The sequence below is a fragment of the Mytilus californianus genome, unplaced genomic scaffold (genome assembly GCF_021869535.1).
Source record: "Mytilus californianus isolate M0D057914Y unplaced genomic scaffold, xbMytCali1.0.p SCAF_10, whole genome shotgun sequence".
NCBI lineage: Eukaryota > Metazoa > Mollusca > Bivalvia > Mytilida > Mytilidae > Mytilus > Mytilus californianus.
Window position 1 is genome coordinate 19,660,594 of NW_026262582.1, and position 25,700 is coordinate 19,686,293.

Below are 25,700 nucleotides of genomic sequence, written 5' to 3' on the forward strand. Positions count from 1 at the left end.
TGATTTCTTTGTTATTTGGTAAATGTTTTTATGGTCTTTCGACATATTTTAGATCATGGAGTCTCCTTTTACTATCTTCCTATGGACAGCATCAAGAACAATATTCTCCAAAATCCATCTGGTTTAGACTCAACTGTCACTGGACAACCACAATTAATAAAGGGCGCTAAAAACAATGCTTTGCAGATTAATGGACAAACACAGTACCTCAAAGTTAGCGGTAGAAGACACCGTAAAGAATGTCTCGGCAACCTTGAGCTGTGCTATGAAGGTAAGAATGAGTGTATGAACCAGTTTCTAGAACCATTACAGTGCCATTACTGTGCATGTCGGTACTCTCCGTCAGACCGTTTCGAGAGGGGAAAATGTGTATACGTAGAAGACACGATTTTTAAAACTATACAAAAATGCTCAACTAAAATTTGTATTCTTTAATTGTCAATGTTCTCTCTTTTCTACACGTATAGTCATGTTCTTATCTTTTGTTCTTTCGGTATGTTAGTCGGCTTCCTGTTCTTAGGATTATCAGGTCCTAAAGATTTTTCATTAATATGTCTTCAAAATACATAGTTACGACACTCCCCTAGCCCAATGCCATAAAAACATTTCTGAAAAATTTTAAGTTTATAAACTCATCGCGTGCCTTATCGCTTACATATAGGTGTACATGGTGTAGGTCAATGAATTCCAGAATTGCAAGAATGAAAGTAGCCCCCAATTTTAGGAAATCACTGGAGCTGTTTGGACCATCATTTCATTAAAAAACGAGCTAATACGGTATATAAAGTTTGGCATCGTTTTTTTTCGCAGTATGGTCCTTACATGACACAGTTAAATCCTCACTGTTCTAATTTTTAGCTTTTCCTCACTTTGTACAATGCATTTAAATGAACGTTGAAATGTTCGTATAGGAAAAATTCGTGGTAAAATGTCTATCGGGAAAATAGCGAACTTTAGACACATGCTCGAATTTCCCTATGTACAGTATTAAAGCGCAATATATCATATTTTAAAATGTTTTGTGTGATTTATATTTAAGGTTATACCATGGGAATGTGGTTGAAGTTTTCAAACCCAGGACGCAACGAGGGAATTTATCTGTCCAATGGCGGTCATGATGCAATGTCACATGGTATTGCAATGACCTACCACAACGGACGAATCAAATTTATCTTCCGTAGTAAAAACGGAAACTATTGGACAGTATCAGATGACAATTTCTTAGCTGATAAATGGTACCACGTTACTGTGTCCTGGATTCAGAATAGGGGACTGCATCTTTATATTAATGGGAATCTTGTAAACAGAATGAACTTGCCACAGAGAAGGTATTTTAACTACCCTGATAACAATCATTATCATTCTTTACTTAACATTTTGTCACAATATGTTACTTTACCATTAAGGATTATGTACCCTTTTTTTGTTTCAATGGTAAAAACATGAAGTTAGTATTTTTTGTTCCGCTTGTAGCACCAACCATGTTAATAATAGTAAGAGCAATTTAGATAAAAAAAATACTTATTCTCTTAGATACTAGTGTGTTTAATAACCATACTATCTTTTAGTTTGGTTAAAACTTCAATTTTAGTTTGGCCCGAAAAGAAGATTATACCATTTACTTTACATTTGATTTTTGGTATGGCTTTTTGCAGTTACACTCAGTTATGTCTTCATTTTAACAATTCAGCATTTTCTAAATTAAAATAGACTAGATGATTCCTTTCACCGTAGAAAAAGAGTAATCAATACATTATCATGATTATACTGGCAAAAAGGATCTTTATCAGTTTTTCCAGTTATAAGTACTTTATTTCAATATGCAATATTCTCAGGTGTATTGTTTCAATATCCAATGATATATAAAGTATTGCCATTGAAACTCATCCGGTCTGACTAACACTACATTCTTTGTAGGGTAAAGATAGCATGAAATGCAATCAAAACCCTTATGGTACTGCCTTGATATCGATATCATCCAAGGTTAATCACTACCTTTGATAGTGCAAACAAAATAGTGCAGTGAAGTGATCATTCTTTAGTTCATATCTAGTCAATATGATGCAATTTATTGATGATATGTTATACTAAGATATTTAAGTTAAAATATTATTTGTATTTGAATTACCATACTTTTCAAGAGAACTTTTTTTATTATAAATTACATAAGTAATACGTAGCGTATGAATCTGTTATAAAAAGGTTTAACTACAAATTACAATCATTGACCAAGTAAGGTAGCTCTATCTCAGATTGATAATTTGCCTAGCTAAATACAATTCAATGTTGTATTTTTGATTCACAAAATTGCAAAATGAAAGCAATCTTTACCCTTCAGCGCTAACAAGCACTTTGATATATCAAGTGACTGCAGGTGAATGTTTTATTTTTAAGTTTATCGCCTTTTTGAAAGATAATAACTTGGATAACTTTAAACATGTACACATTTTGTTTTGTTTCAAGCTATATGTCAATGTGGGTAAGCATTACAATAAAAATGTTACTACCACCAAAAAAATCAGCATTTTACAAACGAGTAAGATTAAGCATTATTTAAGTATGAAATGCTTAAAGCATTCCATTGACACATCAGTCATGCTCCCTGTAATACAAGTTTACAAAATTTATGTTTTATACAATCACCTTTCGTCAATCAAATTTTAATCAGGTGTAAACCTTTTACTGTAGGCTACAAGTTGAATGTCCCTAAATCTTATTTATAAATTGATAAACTAAAGGTTATCGCGATGAAATAGTAATCATGGTAATCATTGAGGGTAGGATGTCAGTATGTTTGGTATGTGATTATCTCTTCAACAATAGCAAATAGATGATTGGTCTAGATATCTTTATTATGTTCATTTCTGGATTACTATAGGCATCAGAGTTGTCCTTTCCTTGGTTCGCCGGTTTTGGCTTAGGTGTCCAATGTGTTATTTCATTGCCTGCAGGTTTTCACTTTTGTATCCGACGTGTCCTTTCATATCATTTTCAAGTTTTGGTCTAGGTATGATGTCTCTATTGGTTGAGGTATCGATATGTCCTTATTGTAGCTGTATTGGGATTTGCTTACGGTCCGATTTGACCTTTTATATCTCTGTTAAGTATGGCCTACGTATCCGATCATGAGTCCTTGTACTGTCTTTATCAGGACTGGTTTTGGTATCCTTGATATCCTTTTTTGTGTCTTCAAGGGGTTTGTTTAGGTTCACGATCGTTTATGTTTATGTTGGGCTTGGCCTAGGAATCTAATGTGTCTTTTTACTATTTATTAGGATTAGCTCTGGTATCCATCTTGTACTTTGATAAGGTATATATTTGGTTGGATATATGTATCTTATGTATTTTTTGACTGTCTCTTTAGGATAGGTAGGGTAAGGTTTCCGCTGTAACATTAAAGTTTCAAATAGGTTATATCTAGAGGGTTTTGATGTGAACCTTTTTTGTCTTAGTTATTGCAGCTGGTCGTCTATTGTCTCAGTGGTAATCAAAAAGGTAGGAGGTAATAACTTCTTAAATAATCTATCCCTAAAATGTCTTTTAAAGGAAATCATTGGTATGAAAAAATGACTCATCATTTAATCTTCTACACAATAATAATTAATATAACATGCACAAAGACCGGTTGAAGGTGTATTGTAGGCGATATTGTTTACTGCCAGTTTGGATAGCTAAACTAATTATAAAAAGTTCTTATTAACCATAATCATAACATGCATTATTCATTTAAACCACTCAAAGGAGTGTTTAAATTTCAAAACTTTGAATTATAAAGTATTGAAAACGACTTTCTATTTAATATGTACATTTATGTTTCAATTCAAGTGGGTGTATCGATATAAAAAGTTAAGATCTGTCGTCTTCGTTCTTTGTAAACAAAATGCACTGCAATGTAAAAATTTACAGATGTCTATCTCAAACGAAATATTTTATGATCACTGTTATGTAACAATTTGAACTGATGTAGACGAAACGGGCGTCTGGTGTTACAAATTATAAGCCTGGTATCTGATGAGTTTTTACAACCACTGGGTCGATGCAACTGCTGGGAGACGTTTCGTATCGAGAGTATCGCCAGCATTTTGTGTTGGCATGAAATATCCTTGATATGGTCATTTTTTGGTAAATTTTCAGTTAATGAAATTTTAAATACTACCCCCATGTATAGATGGTGAAAGCCGTATTTGGCACATTTTTTTTGGAATATTTGACTTGCAATGCTTCAAACGTATTTGATTTTGCTTTCACCACTTTTTTTTTATTCAAGCACCACTGATTAGTCTTGTGTAGACAAAACGCGCGTCTGGTATTTTAAATTGTAAGCATGGTATCTGGTGAGTTTTTAAGACTACTGGGTCGATGCAACTGCTGGTGGATGTTTATACCTAGGGTATCACCAGTCCAGTAGTCAGCAATTTATGTTGACATGATGTATCATTGAAACGGTCATCTTTTGGAAATTTTCTTTTTATAAAATTTTGCAATATTTGAAACAAAACGGTTTTTTGTCGAGCCTGCGACTTTTGTCGCAAAAGCGAGACATAGCGATCCTCCATTCCGTCGGCGGCGGTGGCGGCGTCCACAAATATTCACTCTGTGGTTAAATTTTTTCAAATTTTAATAACTTTCTTAAACTATCCTGGATTTCTACCAAACTTGGACAGAAGCTTATTTATTATCATAAGATAGTATCCAGAAGTAAATTTTGTAAAAAAAAAATCCTGTTTATCCGTATTTTGCTCATAAATGGATTTAGTTTTTCTGCCAGTTAAGATTACATTCACTCTGTGGTTAAAGTTTTTCAAATTTTCATAACTTTCTCAAACTATCCTGGATGTGTACCATACTTGGACAGAAGCTTGTTTATAATCATAAGATAGTTTTCAAGAGTAAATTTTGTTAAAAAAAATCCTGTTTATCCGTATTTTACTTATAAATGGACTTGTTTTACCTGCCAGTTAACATTACATTCACTCTGTGGTTAAAGTTTTCAAAATTTTAATAACTTTTTTAAACTATCCTGGATTTGTACCAAACTTGGACAGAAGCTTGTTTATGATCAAAAGCTAGTATCTAGAAGGAAATTTTGTAAAAAAAAAATTCCTGTTTTTCTGTATATATCTTACAAATGGACTTAGTTTTTAGTTTTTCTTCCAGTTAAAATTACATACAGTCTGCAGTAAAAGTTTTTAAAACATTTATTAGATTCATAAACCATCCTGGATTCTTACCAGACTTGAACAGAAGCTTCTTACATTCAAAAGATAGTATCTAGTGGAAAATTTTTAATAATTATTTCCCCATTTTTGTTGAGCCTGCGACTAACAGCAAAAGTAGGCGAGACACGGGGTTCCGCGGAACCCTTACGAATTTTCTAGCACCTCTACCCTCCTTTCCATGTATAGAAGATCGCAGCCGTATGTGGCTGGCTTCTCAGAACAATTTTTTGTCTTGCAATGCTCTTCAATTTCGAGTTTGATTTTGCATCTATTTTTTTTTATTCGAGCGCCACCGATTGGTCTTAGGTAGAGAAAACGCACACCTGGTGTAGCAAATTGTGAACCTGGTGTCGTTGATGAGTTTTGATTCTTAAAAGAGATAAGAATTCTAAAGTTTTTTTTAAAACCCAACATCCTTTCGGGAACACGTACTTCGCCAATGTATTGAAGTTCTGCGTTGCTAATAAGGTATCCTATAAAATAAAACAAATTCTGCATTAATATTAATGCAGGGTTATTTATTTCTACATGATATATCTTGTATTGAGTGAATTAAATCTTTTCCAGAGTTGCAGTAAGGGGTTCAGTCAGATATAATGATTTCATAATTGGTAGATCTAATGACAGACAGGGACTAAACAACCTAGGACAAATTACAGTTGATGAATTCCGCTTCTGGCCGAAGATGTTGTCACAAAAACAAATACAAGAAAATGGTAGGTTCTTTGGTTTTGTATGGATTTCCGATCGATTGATATGGAACACAAATATTTAACCCCTTCGACTTTAAAAGAAAAACTTTTTTCACTAGCTTAAGAAAAATGAATAAAGGGTAGTGTCAGATAATAATTCGAATCTTAAAGTAAAAACAATTGTTAGTTGTCAAATTCTGTCCTTCTGTTGTGATGTTTATGAGCTTACTGATATTAACTATAGTATTGGCTTCGCGCATCCCTTTAAAAATTCATATTGTTGTATTATTTAAGGTCCTATGTACAGATACTACCTCAATATGAATGAGGTTGCTGGACAAGAGCTAATTGTAGACAATGCTGAGACCGAAATAGTAGGAGACGTTTCATTGGTTGACGGGAAAATCGGGAAAGCTATCGCACTTACCGGTCGCGGTGATTACATCGATGTTGGAAACTTACAAGACACGTGTCTTGGGGATCCAGTACGTTGTCTCTATGGTTTCACCATATCATTTTGGATCAACCCAACAACTCTTCCAACCAAAACATACTACTTTTCAAGTAGCTCGACTGGTTTCAATATTTTCTCGGAGCAGTATACAATGTATGCAGAAGTGCGAAGTGACAATAAAGTTTGGAGAGACAGTTTTTATGGTTTGGAAGTTGGAAAATGGCATTATGTAGAATTAACATGGGATCCAGAAAAGGGTACGGAGATGTTTCTTGATTTGAAAAGAGCATCTTTTCAACGTCGTAGTACCTCTGAGCGTCTCCAACCCTCAAATGAGAGGAACTTCTTCATTGGCCGTTCCCATGGTGATAGAAGACAAGAAATGAATCCTTCAGCAATCATAGATGAAGTAGACATGTATTATGGAAAACGACAGACTCTACTGGATTTAGATTTAATTCAGAGAGGTGAGAAGAGAATTTAAAAATTACTATATTGGGTGATAAGAATGTGATCAAGTCGAACAAAAACCTCCTAAATTACACACTATTTTGGTTTGAAATATAAATTAGTTTGTTCCATATTCCTTTTTTGTACATCATTTTTCGAAAAACTAAGAATGTTTTAAAATCATTAATATAGATAAACTCATCATAGAAACCAGGATTGAAATTGTGTACCCACGACGCCCGTTTCGTCTACAACAGACTCACCAGTGAAGCTCGAATAAACAAAGTTAAAAAGTTCAAATAAAGTACGAAAGCTGAAGAGTATTGAGAACCAAAAAAATCCGAAGGGTTCTGCCAAATACAGCTATTGGGTAATTTATTCCTGGTGTAGAACGTCCTTAGAATTTCGATAAATAATGTAAAAAAGGAAATATAGAAAAAAAAACAAAAAATGAATGATTAAAAAATCTATGATATTTTCGGGTCCAACTAACTGTGTTAACCTTGACCAGTGGTGTGTGCTTACAATAAAGTGGTTCCATTAATAGTATTGCATATCTTCAATGACAATTTTGAACTCAATATTATGTATAGCAAATGTTTAAGTGTGTATGTTACGTATATTACAGATATTTTCTGTTACAAAGTGTCATTTTAAAACTAACCAATAACCTTCGTGAAGATGAATATTTACAAAACTATATTTCCCGCTTAAAAAAAACTCATCAAAGATACCAGGCTTTTAAGAAAAAATACAAAATTCATTCCCATTAAATGAACATGATAAAAAAGACTTCTAAGTATGAACCTGACTCATAGATTTGAATGAAGCTTTTTTCCCAAAATTAATACAACCACAGATTCCAATTCAACATGCATTTTAAAAAACATGTTACACCGACAAAACAAAGTAATTTCACACTTTTGATCTGTTATAGGTAAACCAAATAAATACCAATTTGGATTAGACAATATGCGAGGAGATATAATAGACCACCCATCTCTACTAATCGATACATACAATAAACCTAAAATTGTCCGTGGAAAAATTGGAAAAGCACTGAAATTAAATGGCCAGTCACAGGTAGTAGATATAGGAGAACAATCTGACAGTTGTCTAGGTAACCTTGACCTTTGCCATCATGGTGCTTTAATGGCATTATGGTTTAAACCAACAAATCTTGGAAATGACATGCACTTTTTATCCAATGGACATAATGGTATCAGCGTTTCAAACCAAGGAAATGAATTTATTATAACTGCTGCCACGTCTACACGGAAATGGCAGGTTACGACCGACAAACTTCACGTCCACCATTGGAATTTTGTCGAGATTGACTGGGATCCTGAAATAGGATTGAAACTTTACATCAACAACAAATTAGTTGCCGATGACTACAAATCTGATCGAAGGAATGATCAAATTCCTTCTGATCTTGTTGGTAGATCGGTTGCAGATAAATTTTATTTAGGACGTGGTAATGTAAACATGGAACGTGGTACCTACGCGAAAGGTGTATTCGATGAACTTGAGTACTGGTATGGACCACGTGGCTATTTGGAAGCATTTGGATATTTAAATCGAGGCAAGGTTTTAATTGTAAAGACGACATATAGTCATATATGAAACAACTATATAAGGGTATAAAAACAATGAAGGAAAAATAAAATTAACTGGGCGGAAAATTACTATTAATATTACTCGTCTGTTCTGCTACTTCTTTGTTATCATATTGATTCTTTTAAGTTTTATGCTTCGCGGCTTTGAGGAATTTCTGGTACATGTTTAGTTTGATTTATTACGTTTGGTTCATAGTTAATTGTGGTAAACTAGTGAATCCTCTTTGAATGTCATCAACCCAGTTTACTACACATTTAGATACAAAATGTTCCAACTCTCTCGAGAAAATTGTTATTGAGATAATGTTGGTTCTGGATACTCTTTGAAGGTTGGTTTTGATATAATAAATCCTAAAGAATGTGTGCATATTACCTAAAAAGTCAGTCTCTTTACGTGTCTGATAAATATTAATGTAGAAAACTTTAGAACGCATCACTTTCATGCATGTATTAACATTGCGACGATACTCCACCTGGTTGAAAAAGAAAGTTCGCGATTGTATCATCGCAGTTATCGTAGCTTCATTCTCCATGAATTCGCCGATTTAGATTCTTAAGTATTCTGTTGATGTTCTCAAAGGGTACACAAAACAATATCATGAAAATTGTGTGGTTAGTAATTTCAAAATAAACTCGCATACTAATTCGCTTTTGAAAAAAAAGCTTGCAAGATCCTGGCTATTCAGCTTGGTTTCTTTGTGACTTCCTAATGTTAGTTTATTAAGAAAAACGCAGGAATGCGGCAAATTCCGAATTGATAAGTTTAGTTTATTACCTGTTTATTGATGAAAGATAGGTATATAGTGAAGGCATCACCCACATAGTACTAGTAATCGTATTTTCGTGCGAGCATTAAAGACCTGCGCTAAGTTAGGACTTAATTTATAAGCAGTGAATTTTAACATGATTTTTGTCAATGTAACGCTGTCGCATTTATTTTGTGCTAATTTGTTCTAAATATTTCTAAAAATATTCTTATATTGTTTTACTTCAGACAAACCTAAAAGTTACATCATTCCGTTTGAATCTATTGATGGCACAACAGTACCTCACTCAAGACTGACTTTAACAACATTCCGCAACCCAATATTGGTCCAGGGACGAATAGGAAATGGGCTTTCCTTAAGTGGAAGAGGTCAGTACTTAGATTTAGGAGAACATCCAGAAGAATGTATAGGGAATCTCGCTCTTTGTCACAATGGAATCACCGTTTCTACATGGCTGAATTTTCAAAGACTTCAAGACAACTCATATATTTTCTCAACCGGAAATAATGGAATACGTATGTACATAAAAGATAACTATCTTAATGTCAAGGTTAACCAAAATAGGAAAGAATGGCATGTACGTATACCACAGTTCGACATTTCAACTTGGAATTTTGTTGAAGTGTCATGGCACCCTGATTTTGGCCTTGGTTTGTATTTGAACAACTCATTGGTTGCCAAATCCACGCACACAGAAACAACTGAAACTCCACTGGTACAAACAAGACCGCATGTACTACTAGGCAAGGCAAACACAGGTGATTCAACAGAACCCACCCAGGATGCGAACATGGTTGTTGACGAGATGGAAATTTGGTATGGTAGGAGGGAAGAATTGATGGCATTCGACTACATTCTCAGAGGTAAATATTAAGTATACAGAAGATAATTAAACTTAAAAAAAGTTTCTAAAGAAGTTTAAAAAAACAGCTTGACCAGAAAACAAAGTCATCTTTTTAGTCATTGCAACGGAGTAGGCTGTCAATTATTCTGAGTTACATAAAGATGAATTACTGAAAAATATAGAAAATGTTGGTTTTCTTTTATCTCATTCGTGCATCGAAGCTAGTTTTTGAAGGAGGAAAGCACATTGTTGCCATTCATATCTTAATTATTCACTAAATTTGTAAAGCAAAATCTAAATATGAATACGATGAGGCATAACAAAGGGGCAAACTGTAATGTTTAGCGTTTAAAATGTCTTTGATATTCTATGATGAATGATTAAGAAGATGACAATGTGTTAGTGTATAGCGAAAGTTACATTGGCTTTTTTCAGTAAAACGATTTTTGTTCAATTCTATTTCAAATATCTGTTTTTAAATAAGAATTCTATAGTTGATTCATTTGGTAACTTTTTATTCGTTGTCTCGTAAGTTTTTAATTTCTTATTTGTAAAAAATTCTGTTTTTTAACATTAATGTCATAAGTTTAAAACTTAATTGTATTTTTATTAATTTATTGTATTTGATAACTTATGCATAGATAGTTGGTTTTCACGCTTATTAATAAAGTCTTGCACACCTCTCCAAAAGTAGACAATAGCCGCTTATTATGATTACACCACATGCAAGCTTGTCGCATGCTAAATGAGTGCTGTGTTAATGATGTAAAGGAGGAACAGAATATGTTAGAAATAAAAAACTGTTTAGATTTTAACAAAACATTTTAAAAGCATTTGAAAGGTGAAGCCTCCTGATATAATTGTCTTATTATGAATAAAAGGAGATTGGAATATAAGTCATTACAAATAACCAAGAGTAATCAAAATATTTTGTCGAATGATACGATGTTTCATTGATAACATATGTTGGGTGAAATTTAACAAAACTTTGAAAGTTTATTCAGTTCATTGGTTTTTATAACATTATTTTTAAACAACTGTTGTGTACCTCCATATTTAATACTCTATAAATGACAAGTCATTACTATGAATTAGTCTTGTTATTTCAGTATATTTATGTTGTACCAAAGCGCATGCCTTTTATGTTTATAACTTCGAGTCAGAGAGGTGAATGTGCCAAGAATGATAACTCTAACTACAATACAATGATGTTTAAAGTCTATAAAATACAGAAGTTATAATTAACGATTATTTTTATAATCAATCGATTCTTTAACGCTAATTTGTATAGCAAAAATGATAACTAACGTTCAACGCATTCCTCTGGCATTTATTTACTACTACATTTTGAAAAAAAACTCTTTCTGACTTGAACCTTATTTTATTTCTCTATAATCCACAGTAGTCGTGTTTCATTAGTACAAGTAACATATATGTTATCTACGTTGCTCACTCACTCTGTGGGTTAGACACATGACATGCTAATAAAGTTTTCTGCATTTGTTGTTTCTGTGTATTAGTTAAATTAATCTGACATTCAGAGATTATCAAAAGGTTGACTTTTGTCCAACGCACATGTGTTCAAATGTTTGACTTAAGTAAGCATGGTCATGTCTCTTATTTGATTTGTGTAGTCTATTGAAGAGGTTATAGTTTGAGATTGTCAACTACTATCTTTTGAAAACGTGTGCTTGTTTTCTTTCGTCTATTTAATTAGTAAGTTTTTCAAAGGCATGTGCACTCTGTATGTAGTATTTTATCTCGTAAAACAGTTGTATCTAGATGGAATTATAACTTATATACAAATATACAAAAGTATGTTAGCTTTTTATATGAATAAGGTGTTAGTATTTAGAATGGCTGTAAATAAAAGTAGACGTTTTTGACCTGAGATAAGTTTTTTCATGTCATGATTACGTCATACATTTTTCATTCAAGTTTTTTTTAATTTCCCAGGTTTAATGTATGTTATCTTTGCAATTATCAGAATATTTGATCATTTAAGAATATTCGTTATTGAAATTCGTCAATGATTCCTTAAATCAATAAATAATGTATTACACATCAAAATTATGAAAAAGTAAAGAAAGACCCTTAAGTTTGAATTTTGGATACGATCACTTAAAAATTTCTAATTTTTATCAGGATAAAGATTTCGCCGAATATGTCATGTGATAGATATTAGTATAAATAAAGATATCAAAATATATTCGAAATAACAAAGAGAATTTCAAAGGAATATATATGTATTCGACATGTAAACTTTAGAAAAATATTAAATGTAGGGGTTACCGGTCAGAAATGATTAATGCAAAGCGGAGGAAACAGTAGATGATTTACAAAATAAAAATTGATCACGTGACAAGCGAACATCCTTGACAAAATCTGTATTAACCGTCTTCTGTCATTTTGTTGTATTCTTTTGAAAAGAAAAACGAATTCTATGGAGTAAATCAATTTCGTATTCGAATAAAATGATAAAAATGTCCTATTTATATTTCATTGAAAGATTTGAAGATAAGAATAACATCCATTGAAAGAACTTAAAACTATATTCTGTGTAACGTAGACTTATCTGTGTGTATCTTCACGTCAGAATTAATTTGCATGCTCCATATCCCCACAATTTGCATGCAGACTAAGAAAAATATTGTAATTCTGTAGATAAAGTAATCAATTTTGAATTTTGATTGTTATATATGTGGAACAATTTCAGACACCGTGTGAGAAAGTCTTTCAGTCGAATGTCTGTACACGCACATGCGTATCAGATCGCACACTTATCTACTTCCGATACATGCTGTAACCATGGCAGGTTGCTAAGGAGGATTTCGATTAAAGGTTTATTGTAGTCTTCAATGGATTTGTATTCGTTTTCTGGTGTTCAGATTTAATTTTGTATTTTATATTCCGCTTTTACGCTTACCTTCATTTTTAAACAATAATTCCAGAAAGTTCCTGAGAAGTTACCTTTTTGTCGCATAATTGAATAAAACAAGTATAGTTTGGGATTATCAAAAAGTGGTTGGTTTATCAACAACTAACCATTCAGTCTCCCTGCAAGAGACACTGTCTTTAACCCAATTTCTTTGAATTAAGAGATTTATTCAGTTTGGAATCGTTTTTCAAAACGAAAAATAAATTATAGATTTAATCACAAAAAATTAGCTCTACCAAAATCTATGTTTTTAGTCCTCTTTCTATTTCACATTGAAAAATCATATATATACTTTCTGGTTTTACTGTTGTTTGGAATTGCAGTGTTTTATCCTTTCAGCTTCTCATCCATGCTTTACAGTTGCTTTCTTTTAACACTAAGGCAAACATTTAAAATTAATACTAACTGTTTCATAGGCCTGAGTATATATTCTGCTAGTTTAAAATGTTTATACTTTTCCATTTGTATGAACATTTCCATATATTATTTAGCTACTGAAGTAAACTGAGAATACAATAGTGACTTACCTTCCTTCCAGAATTTTGTGTGTATCGTTTTATTGCATCTGAATTCGATGTTTGCCTTTAATGTTTAATGCAAAAAACAATAAATTGAAGTCACGTTTCTGTCATCGAAGGGATTTAAAGACTGATTAGTACATATTATTAAATATAGGTTATAGACTGTAATTTATTAGTTTATTTCCTGGACACCAAATACAGATGATAATAAATCTGTCCTCTCGATTTTTTTTTAAAACAAAATTTACATTTACATGTTTCTAGAAAAGGCAACAGTTTGCAGTCCGTAGAGTTCCCTTTTTTAACGTCTGGGAGAGATTGATGGATAAGTTGTTTACAAATACGAATAAATATTTTTCAGCAATGAGTTGAGAATAGTACCTTTCAGACTTCAAAGAATCTAAATAATAACAGCAATACCACATTGTAGTATTTTAAAAGCATATATGATATCTAGCTTTAGTATATGATGCTTAGTTTACGTATATTCCTATGTATTGAAATATAGTGTCAGGTTATTACGAGGATCTGGATGGGGTTTACAGAATAGAGAATCATAAGTCAAATCTACAGAAAAATGGACCAAACAAATTAAGGATTTAAGAGAAAAAAAAAACCAAAAAAATAAAGAATAGATAACAGTGGGATGCTAAAAATATATAAAGAATAGAGAAAAATAACCTAAAAAATTAAAGAATACAGAAATGAAGGATCCCCCATCCAGACCCTCTATTATGTTTCTTACATTTTTATGTTATTATTATATTATCATCTGCCTAGAAAAGATGTTATGGTAAATCCGTGAAAAAAAACTTCTTCGAAGATGAATGAAAACTTACTTATAGCTTCAATGTCTGTGTTAATTTACCATGTGATTCAAAACTAAGAAAATTAATCGGTAAAAAAGGAAATATGAACTTTGTGTAGAGAAAATGGTATGGAAACTCTTTGCTATCATTACCTAACATGGTTTATATTTCCTTCTCTTAACCTTTTTCAACTATTTAAAGAAATATTGACAATCACTATTTGAAATGTCTGAACGTACGCTTAGTTAAGATTCTAAGATCCTTTTCAGATATTTCATTGCAGTTCATTGTAGTCTGAACTTGCTCTTGCAGCTAACCAACCTCATTTCAGTCACTTTTCAGAAATTTGATATTATAAGCACAGGGAAATAACAGCTAATTTACAAACTGATATAAACTGACCTTTGTTGATCGTATATGACTAGTGTTAAATATACCGCTTTGATATTGTCTGAAAATTAACTGAAAGACTGAACCTGACATTGACACAACGTTTTCAATGCTCTATAACTTCCTTATGGAATTGGCCTTTCAACTGTTTTATTCAAAAGCTACCAATGAGATTTAAGGTGGTACATAACACTACAGGGAGATAACTCTGTAAAAATCAGCTGAACGTTTTTATCCCGTTCTATTGTTATGGAAATATTAAGCTTCTCAATGATCAAAATTAGTGTTTGTCAAACTGCTATATATCCAATGAAATATTTCCGATAAAGTGTGTGGTTCAAGTTTTTTGAAATTTTTATATTTTTGTCAAAGGGTCAAAGTAAATGTTTTGTCAAAATTTTATGAAAATTAAACGAGACAAATTAATCTTAGTCAAGGTTCTTGGTACCACCTTAAGCCGACGTATTAAAGTATAAGCTTGGTGTATTTGAAAAACGTTTTTTGTTAAACACATATTAATCAATCGTTTACGATGGATTCAGATCAAATGATCGTTTCAGATTAAAATCGATTTACTTTTGTTGCTTACGAAGACAGTCTATGAAAATGACAACAAAAACTAAAGTCCATATTTACAAGCCTTTCTTAAAAACGGAGACGAGTATCACTCTTCGCTATACAGGTTTTTTTTTTAATTCAATGCGTCAAATTTTGTCATCTTGTTCTTTCTTGTACATGTACAAGAAACAAGGTCGTTATATAAACACATCATATTACCTGCTATTGGTATTACAAATGCAACAAATAACATTAAAATATGGTGGACATGATTGCAAAATCAATGTTATTGCAATGACAATTGTGAGGGCAGACACAACTATGCTGTACACGATAGCATAAACAGTAGTTTGAATGGAAATCGAGTTCACTGTCCTAATGTATATTCCGTTATGATAACCGGTAATAGGGTGTGATGTTTAATAGTTCAAATTCATACAACACTATCAGCCTTTGTTATTTCTAACCTCATATCTGTTTTGGACTCAAAACCTTTCTTTATTTTTTATGCTCTGCTATTTTTAAGTTCTACTTTTGCATGTGTTTATAATGACTGTCCTGTAATGACAAGAGACAAAACTATTGTATTGTTGGGAAATCTGTATCTGTGATATCATTGGTCAGATGTGTTTTCCTACAATTCACACGTTTTGTCACGTCATTAGAGATACATGGGATAGACTTTGCAAAGTTAATTGTTTATACCTTCTAGTTTTAGTTAACTACCACAAGCATGTTTCAATTTTTGTTTGAACTCTTTATTTCATTTCATTGTGTGGGGATCATTAAATACAACAGCGCCAATTAGTTATGAGTTCCGTCGTCCATTTTCCTAAAATGTCAATCAAACTTTGTTCTCATACTTTTTCCAGTTTGAACGATTTGTCTCTTTGTAGTGGTATTTAGTACTGTTGTATTTTGTGATTTCATATGAATTGTAGTCCGTTGATACCAATTTACTATGTTCTCCTGCTTTTTTTGTTGTTGTTTTAGCAAATTAAATAAACAATTATAATGGATAGTCATATCTTTTTCATCATATTTTAAATAGTGTTGAACAATAGTACAGTAAAAGGCATCAAATGTAGAACATGTAAAATTACATTGCTGATTTGAAACAGTATTTTTTTTTTCTTGGACTTAATTTAAAGGGGATAAAATTGGTATCAACTTATACCTTATACCTTGTACCTTGTACCCAGTGTTTACCTTACTCATGCATGATATGCCATTGAAGACTTTTATTTCATTTTTTCAATTCCAACAGACAACATTCGACACGAGATTTTCTCCATGGAAACGCAAAAAAATGACATAGTTGATCATCCAAAATTTACTGTTACTCTAGAAAATGGCGCTCGGCTAATTCCGGGAAAGATGGGAAATGCAGTTTCACTAAATGGATATGGACAGTTTGTTGACATTGGCGTCCACGATGACAAATGCTTAGCAAACCTTGAAAAGTGTAAGCACGGTCTTACCGTTTCAATGTGGCTGAAAGCCCGTCGCCTTGTCGATGACACATACTTCCTGTCAACTCCATCGTATTCACTTTTCTACCGTGATGGTCGTCTGCAAGGAAAATTTAATCGCAGAGGTAAGATATGGGAGGTGTTTACACCAAACTTCAAACCCGATTATTGGCACAATGTGGATTTGAGTTGGACACCGGAAACTGGACTTCGTCTTTATATAGACGGCAACCTGGAAGCAACAACAAAAAGATTCAGAGAGCAAATGCAAGGAGATCAGCCAGCATCCAACTCGGTTAAGATTGGGAGGTCTGACAGAACTTCTAGGACAGCTGCAGCAGACATTGATGAAGTGCAGTTCTGGTATGGACCACGTGATCAAGTAATGGCTTCCGGTCATTTGGGAGGTGTGTAAATTTTTCAAAGTTAAGAAAAAAAAGTTTTCATTCCCAAAACAAATTATATAATATGCAAATGATATTCTAAGTAATATGAATGAAACACGGTTTTATTGATTTATATTATTTACTTAATCTCAAAGTGAGTTCACGGAATATTTTAATGAGCTGAGACTTAATTCTTAAATTTTATCAAGAATTATGTTCTTGGACTTGATCCATCATCAATACTGCATGTTAAATGTTTTATTTTCTGATCCATAATCATTGGTTGCTCAAACATCGCGTCATTTTCATATTTGACCCAAACATTTACATATCCTGTGGAAGCAAGACATCAAAATTAAATTTATTAAGCGAACGATGTTTAGATTATGTTTTAGTTACTGAGCATAGAAATATATAACAATTGAATTTCATTGTTATTTATGGCATTAATTAAAAATGTTCATAGATTTACACCAGAGTAGATAACACCAGTGGACTGAAGAATGAAAATGTTGTTTTTCGAAATCTCTAAAGTTTAAATTTAATCTGTCTTGTAACAAAATTTCATTTGAAATAACATTTTTTTTTCCTTTTTTGACATTCGTTATTTTATTTGGGATATTTTCTCTCATCAAGGATCCGTAAACCATCGACCAGTACTATTCGATCGAACTCCAAGACGATACGGCAATGGAACAGCAGCCATTGTGACTCCGTCGGGAACAATTTACCTAATCAACGGCCCATCACGTGCCCAAGGTGACCAGCATGCTTCAATCCGTGTCAATGGCAAATCACAGTACATCTATGTAGGGGATGATGTTATTTGCACGGGTAACCTTGACAAATGTCCACAGGGATTCACACTGCGCATGGCAATGAAACCTGAAAACCTTCTAAATAATATGTACTTCCTGGATAGCTTCCCTTTGTCGATTTACTACAGAGATGGAAAGTTGTTTGCCACTGCCAGAACTCCAACTAAAGCATGGACTGTATCTACTCCTGGTATCAGACAGAACGAGTGGCAAGATATTGAAATTACTTGGCATCCACAAGCAGGTAATTATAGACGTAATAGATCTGAATTGTGGCATCTCCAGTGGGTAATAATAGACGTAAGGCCACACCAATTTGATTAATAGTTCTTCGGACAAAAGCTTAAAAAAATATGGGGCGAGCGAGCGAATTTTTTTTTTGTTTTTATATTTTTCTTGAAAATTAGTTTTTTCGAGTCGAGTGCTCTACAAGTGAAGCGAGCGGTATATAATTTGATATTATTTAATTGTGTGATTTAGAAGTTGTACAATTTATGTACATGTTATAACTGGGTTATTTCATAGAAAAACGAGGAGCAAGAGATGCTCTAATGCAATTAATTTGATTTATTGGTGCCTGTACCATATCAGACTTTCTTGTCACACTGTGGTTTAGTTAATTTTGGTTTTCTTCAAGTAAGCTTTGTCTATGTGAATTTTCATTTAAATCCATATATATATTTAGGAAGCAGCATAGCAGATGCAGTTATACAAGAGAAAGTATGTTAGTTAGGTAAATGACACATGTTGATTAAATATATGTATTTTTCCAAAAAATGCCCCTGAAAGATATTTGATAGTTTCATTATATGGTAATGATTGTTTATTGTTGTAGTTCAGTGTTTCTGTTGTTCCGTTGTTTTCCTCTTTTAGTTTTAAGTTTGTTACTCGGATTTGTTTTTGCTAAATCGAATTATGACTATAAAACAGCGGTATACTACTGTTGTCTTTCTTTATTTGCTGCTTGACATCCAGTTGGAACTATTAATGCATATTTAGGATCAAAATAATGAGTGAGGTGAATACTTCTTGCTGTGTACTAAAACAACATCCTGAGTAAAATAGTCATATTGCTAAACATGTAGATCCAAATGTATTAAAATATTCCCTTAAAATACCCTGTCACCCCATTCACATGCATTTTTCTTACTAAGAAGTACTCTTTCATATTGCTCCTAAAAGCTGTAATGCATTTAAAACTCTTTAGCTTGACTAGAAGTGGTTGAACCAATTACACACCCCTAATTATTATGAGCATGCCAATCACAATACGGCATCACATTGGTCTCGTTGGAACTCTTTTAATTACTCCCAACAAAAAAAGAGTTCTGCTTGCATGCCAAAAGACTAACAAGGTGATATGTGGTTTCATCAACATCAAACACTTCTGTGATTTTTGTCGAGCCTGCGACTTTTGTCGCAGAAAGCTCGACATAGGGATAGTGATCCGGCGGCGGCGGCGGCGTTAGCTAACTTCTTAAAAGCTTTATATTTTAGAAGGTGGAAGATCTGGATGCTTCATACTTTGTATATGGATGCCTCATGTTACGAAGTTTCCGTCAGTTACATGTCCAATGTCCTTGACCTCATTTTCATGGTTCAGTGACTACTTGAAAAAAAAGTTAAGATTTTTTGTAATGTTAAATTCTCTCTTATTATAAGTAAAAGGATAACTATATTTGGTATGTGCGTACCTTGCAAGGTCCTCATGCCCGTCAGACAGTTTTCACTTGACCTCGACCTCATTTTATGGATCAGTGAACAAGGTTCAGTTTTGGTGGTCTAGTCCATATCTCAGATACTATAAACAATAGGTCTAGTATATTCGGTGTATGGAAGGACTGTAAGGTGTACATGTCCAACTGGCAGGTGTCATCTGACCTTGACTTCATTTTCATGGTTCAGTGGTTATAGTTAAGTTTTTGTGTTTTGGTCTGTTTTTCTTATACTGTATGCAATAGGTCTACTATATTTGGTGTATGGAATGATTGTAAGGTGTACATGTCTAGCTGGCAGGTGTCATCTGACCTTGACCTCATTTTCATGGTTCAGTTGTCAAAGTTAAGTTTTTGAGTTTTGGTCTTTTTTCTAATACTATATGTAATAGTTCAACTATATTTGGTGTATGGAATGATTGTAAGGTGTACATGTCTAGCTGGCAGGTGTCATCTGACCTTGACCTCATTTTCATGGATCAGTGGTCAAAGTTAAGTTTTTGAGTTTTTGTCTTTTTTTTTCTAATACTATATGCAATAGTTCAACTATATTTGGTGTATGGAAATATTTTATGATCTATATGTCAGTCAGGCAGGTTTTATTTGACCTTGATCTCATTTTCAAGGTTCATTGCTCATGCAGTGTTAAGTTTTTGTGTTTTGGTCTGTTTTTCTTAAACTATAAACAATAGGTCAACTATATTTGTTGTATGGAAGAATTGTTAGCTGTACATGCCTGCCTAGCATGGTTCATCTGACCTTGACCTCATTTTCATGGTTCATTGGTCAATGTTTAGTTTACTTGGTTAATGTTAAGTTTATGTGACAGTTGTAATAAAGTTTTATATTTAGGACTATCAACATAATATAAATGATTAGTAAAGAAGGCGAGACATTTCAGCGTGTGCACTCGTGTTAAAAAAGTTCATGGGAATTTACAATTCATTTCATCCAAAAGATAGATAGGTCTATGCCTGTTGAAACAAGGATCGGGGTGACGATGGTTCTAACAAATATTGATGTGTTTGTGGTCATCTAGTGAAAGATTTTTAAGTTTTGCATCCTAGAACTGGTCTTTAACGGTAAAACGAGAAGCAATTCGGATAACTGTGTGTTCAATAACTACCTGTCCACGGCAATTAGCTTACACAACTACATGTTGGCATCCCGATTTTTGATCTTTTATTTACAAATAGATTTATCACACGTGTGTTTAAAACGATAGGGGCATTATATGCAACCGAAAAGCGTCTAATTGGAGAGAAAAAATTTCAAGGAGAAACTAATTTTGGAGCTGCATGCGGACCAAAAATTTGCGGAAGCGGTAATTTTTTTTTATTGAAAAGTCAATTTCTCCAAAACAGGAGCGGGAAAATCCAAAGAACTATTAATCAAATTGGTGTGGCCTAATAGATCTTAATTGTGGCATTCACAAGCATGTAATTATAGACGTAAAATATCTTAATTGTGTCATCAAATAGCTGGTAAAAATAGACGTAATGGATCTTAATTGTGGCATTCACAAGCAGGTAATTATAGACGTAATAGATCTTTATTGTGGCATCCACTAGCGGGTAAAAATAGACGTAATGGAGCTTAATTGTGGCATCCACTAGCGGGTAAAAATAGACGTAATGAATCTTAATTGTGGCATCCACTAGCGGGTAAACATAGACGTAATGAATCTTAATTGTGGCATCCACTAGCGGATAATGATAGACGTAATAGATATTAATTGTGGCGTCCACCAGCGGGTAAAAATAGAAGTAATTGATCTTAATTGTGGCATCCACTAGCGGGTAATAGACGTAATGGATCTTAATTGTGGCATCCACTAGCCGGTAATAATAGATGTAATGGGTCTTAATTGTGGCATCCACAAGCAGGTAATTATAGACGTAATAGATCTTAATTGTGGCATCCACTAGCAGGTAATTATAGACGTAATAGATCTCAATTGTGGCATCCACTAGCGGGTAATAATAGACGTAATGGATCTTAATTGTGGCATCTTATAGGCGTAATAAATTTTAATTGTGGCATCTTATAGACGTAATAAATCTTAATTGTGTCATCCACAAGCAACGGTAGTTAATTTTTCAAATTTCAAATGCACATATATGAACCTTAAAATAAAATGAAATCCAAAACAAATAAGAATGAAATACAATACAAACAGAATGAAATACAATACAAATAGAATGCATTACAATACAAATGAAATGAAATGAAATACAATACAATACAATACAATACAACACAATACGATACAATACAATACAGTATAATACAATACAATACAATACAATACAATACAATACAATACAATACAATACAATACAATACAATGCAATACAATACAATACAATACAATACAATACAATACAATACAATACAAAATACATTACAATACATGTAGAATTAAATACAACACAAATAAAGAATAAAATACAATACAAATATAGAATGAAATACAATACAGATATGATGAAATACAATACAGATATGATGAAATACAATACAGGAAGGATGAAATACAATACAGGAAGGATGAAATAATCTAACTTCAGCATAATTACGTTAATAACATGAAAGAGTGTATTATACAGTTAACGAGTCATACCCTATGCAGTGTTATTGACTTTTTTTAAATGGACAAACTGAATTAGTACAGAAATAAATAATATTGTTTGTTAGTGTATCATTTTTATCTAAATCATTTTGTTCTGGAATGTTTCTATGGATGATCATAAATATTATTTTCAAAATTTTGAGATTATTTTTCAATACACTCGGATGAAAAGAAGTGGGTTTCACCTTCAAAAACTTCCACAGCATTTAATCACTTATATATATAATTGTTGGAGGTGAAAAAAAACGTATGGACTTCGAATGATATAGCTTATTTCAAAATTAAAGTTCCATTTTACATTTTTTCAACTGAATTTATTTTTTTTCGTATTTGTTGAAAAAAAAACAAATGTTATTCATTGACTTTCAGGTCTCACAATGACACTGAATGGAGCTGATGCTGCTCACACGACGTTTGGTACACCCCAAGATGAGGTCCGTGATTGGAGCAGTAAATTGTACTTGGGAAGATCTTTATCGGATATGGTTAGGGAAAGGTATGCCGATGCTGTTTTTGAACGTTTAGATATTTGGAATGCTAGAAAACAGTATCTGGTAACTCACAAAATCATTCGCACAGAAATTAATGGTGGAGGCCCAAGACCACCTATTCTTATTCAGCCACAGCCACCCATTGTACAGACACAGCCACCCATTGTTGTACAGCCACCTGTAGTCCAACCTCGACCGCAACCTCCAGTGATTGTAGATCCAGGTTCAATTAATATTCAAGGGGGTAATGGATTTTACGTGGTAAATGGTTCTTTTGGAATTCTTCCTACACGAAGGACGACGCCAAGACCAGGTAAGTTAACTGATATGTACACCGATCTGTCAGAGCTTTGTTTGTTTATTTTGTCTGTCCTATTAGGGAGCTATCATTTGATTTTTATGGAGGGGGGCTAGGATGAAATTTGTAAAAAATAGGCAGGACAGGAGTTTTGAGCCAACGGTTAAAAAAAGGCAGGATGAGACACTTTGCAAAAAAAAAAAAGGCAGGATGACAATTTATGTAAAAAAAAAGTGAGGATAAATTAAAAAAAATAAGGCAGGACAGAATAGAGTGAAAAATAAAAAGGCAGGACAGAGATTACAACTAAAAAAAATGCAGGACAACATTTTTCATCCTAGAAAGAAAATTCACAGTATCATAGATGCTAATGTGTACATTAAGATTTTACCAACATTTTGGTATATTTTCGAACTTATGACCAAATCATGCCTAAAGATAGCTCAAAGCTACAATTTTGACAGATTTTGGCAAATTTTGAGTAATTACACAAATGATTGTAAGTTTAACATGTCTGTCTGATAGACCATCTAAATTCAACCTCATTTTCATATTCTTTGATATTATTTTTAAGTGACCTTTATCTTTAGGACTTTAGGTATAAGTAAGGAAATCAATTTTATTAATATTTACATATTTACAAAATAAAAAGTAACGTGAGATCTAAGGAACTCTTACAACCAACTTAGGGAGCTACCATTTGATTGTAATGCCTTTTTATTTTCCACTCTATTCGGTCCTACCTATTTTTTATTAGTTTATCCTGACTTTTATTACATAAATTGTCATCCTGCCTTTTTTTTTGCCTAGTTGCTCATCCTGTCTTTTTTTTCTCAAAACTCCTGTCCTGCCTTTTTCAAATATTATCCTAGCCTCCCCTCCCCATAAAAATCAAATGGTAGCTCCCTTAAAACATATAATTCAACCATAACCAGTGAAATAGGAGAGAGATTTCAGCGTGTGCACACTTGTGTTTTATGGAAAGCTGTTAAGGGATTGTATCCATGTATATGCAATATTGGTAATACCCTGTTGAATAAATTAGGATCCTGTTAGGCGATACAAACGCAAATGCTGAAAAATTTGATCCACTTTTCCGTTTTATATCTTTTCTCCTATGAAATATGAATAAAAGTACGTTAATTGTATATGAGATGCACATATGCAACAAATACTTCAAACAAGAAACATCAAACATTGAAGAAGATCGATCGGGAAGACTTACTTATGCACAAAACCAGAGGTACAAGTTTCTCGAATGTATACGAGACTGAAAAACAAGGGAGACAATCCAAATTGATTTTATCAAACTTGCAATGGACTGTTTCAGAAAATTCGTCATGTGACTTGTGGATCTGTTGAGGTCTCTGGCCTTGATAGAGATTCGTTGTGATTGACGACAGAAGACTGCAATTGGCAGATCAATATTGATTAAAAGTGTTCACGCGTTTTTAAGTTAAGACCTTAAAATCGACACCAAAAAATCTGAGAATTTTTATTTTCCCTCATATTTCCATGATTTCGAAGGAATTGATTTTTTTTTTTCGTTACATCATCATGTCCATATACCCGGAATATTGTGGTAAATCACAAGTGTTACGTTTCTTAATAGTTTCACTGCATCGGTGATTTCCTCAGTGTTTTTTTGCTCGTCTCGGATTCGGGCGGTTGTGCGTTCGAACCCCGGACGGGTCACTTGAAAATTGGTATTTGCTGCGTCTCCGCCTATCACGCGGCATTGAGGAGTTAGAGCAAAGATTGGTCGTATCATAGTCTGCGAATAATGTGTCTGTGTATGATCACATGTCATGCCATGGCGATTACCAATGAAGTAAATCTTAAAGAGTTTTAATATTTTATTCCGACTGCATCATTAAGAGACGACCATTTGATTGACTGAAGGGGAGAAAGATTATTTTTTTTGCGGATGCGGAAACTTTATTTTCACCTGTTGCTAGTACAGCTTGTTCATTTTCACTCTTGTACACAAATATTAACCCCCTCTACCCAAAGATCGATTGGGGAATACAAATATGGTCACTTTGGTCTTCTTCCGACTGATAGTTACACCTTTGCCAAAGTTTGACGTCCGTTCGGCCGTGCTGGTTTTACAAGTTCGCAGTCAGGTCCGGTCATAATGGGGACGTTAAAGCCGATGCCTCATGAAAGAGAGTACCACGCTTTCTACACGTTAAGAACCATTACGACAACTCTTTGTGGGTCCGTATGTAGCCTGTTGCAAGGCAAAATTTCTGTCTCTATCCAATTTACCCTAATTTCCAGTGCCAGTCAATATTTCCACGACTTTCATCGCAGACGACCACTTTTACAGGACCTACCTATTGTATTTATTGTTAATTTGTTCTCGTCCTGGACAAGCGTTAAATATTTGGCACTGGGCGTTAAGCAAATAACTATCAATCAATCAATCATAGTCTGAATATTAATTTCCAAAAAACTGCCCCTCCCCAGAATATTAATTTTCCAAAATCACCACCTTCACCTTCCTAGAATTGCCAATGGTCACCCCCTTGATATACACCTTATCGCTACTGAATCCCGCTTGACCCGAGAATCAGTCCCGCTCGAACTTTTGACGTCATACAACAATCACTTTTCCATTGTGG

The 25,700-nt window shown here is 33.3% G+C and overlaps 1 protein-coding gene across 8 annotated transcripts in view; it reads left to right on the forward strand.

Moving 5' to 3' along the window:
• The window catches only part of LOC127717737 (uncharacterized), a 98,296-nt gene that overhangs the window by 23,228 nt on the left and 49,368 nt on the right, over positions 1-25,700 (forward strand). For 7 of the 8 annotated variants that reach the window (XM_052223508.1, XM_052223507.1, XM_052223512.1 and 4 more), the window contains exons 3-11: positions 53-271; positions 1,040-1,328; positions 5,787-5,935; positions 6,206-6,832; positions 7,753-8,400; positions 9,429-10,064; positions 16,529-17,140; positions 17,756-18,181; positions 22,654-23,088. In XM_052223508.1, the coding sequence (XP_052079468.1) occupies positions 53-271; positions 1,040-1,328; positions 5,787-5,935; positions 6,206-6,832; positions 7,753-8,400; positions 9,429-10,064; positions 16,529-17,140; positions 17,756-18,181; positions 22,654-23,088 (4,041 nt within the window). The remainder of the gene's footprint in view (positions 1-52; positions 272-1,039; positions 1,329-5,786; positions 5,936-6,205; positions 6,833-7,752; positions 8,401-9,428; positions 10,065-16,528; positions 17,141-17,755; positions 18,182-22,653; positions 23,089-25,700) is intronic. The other variant, XM_052223514.1, reaches the window with a different exon arrangement.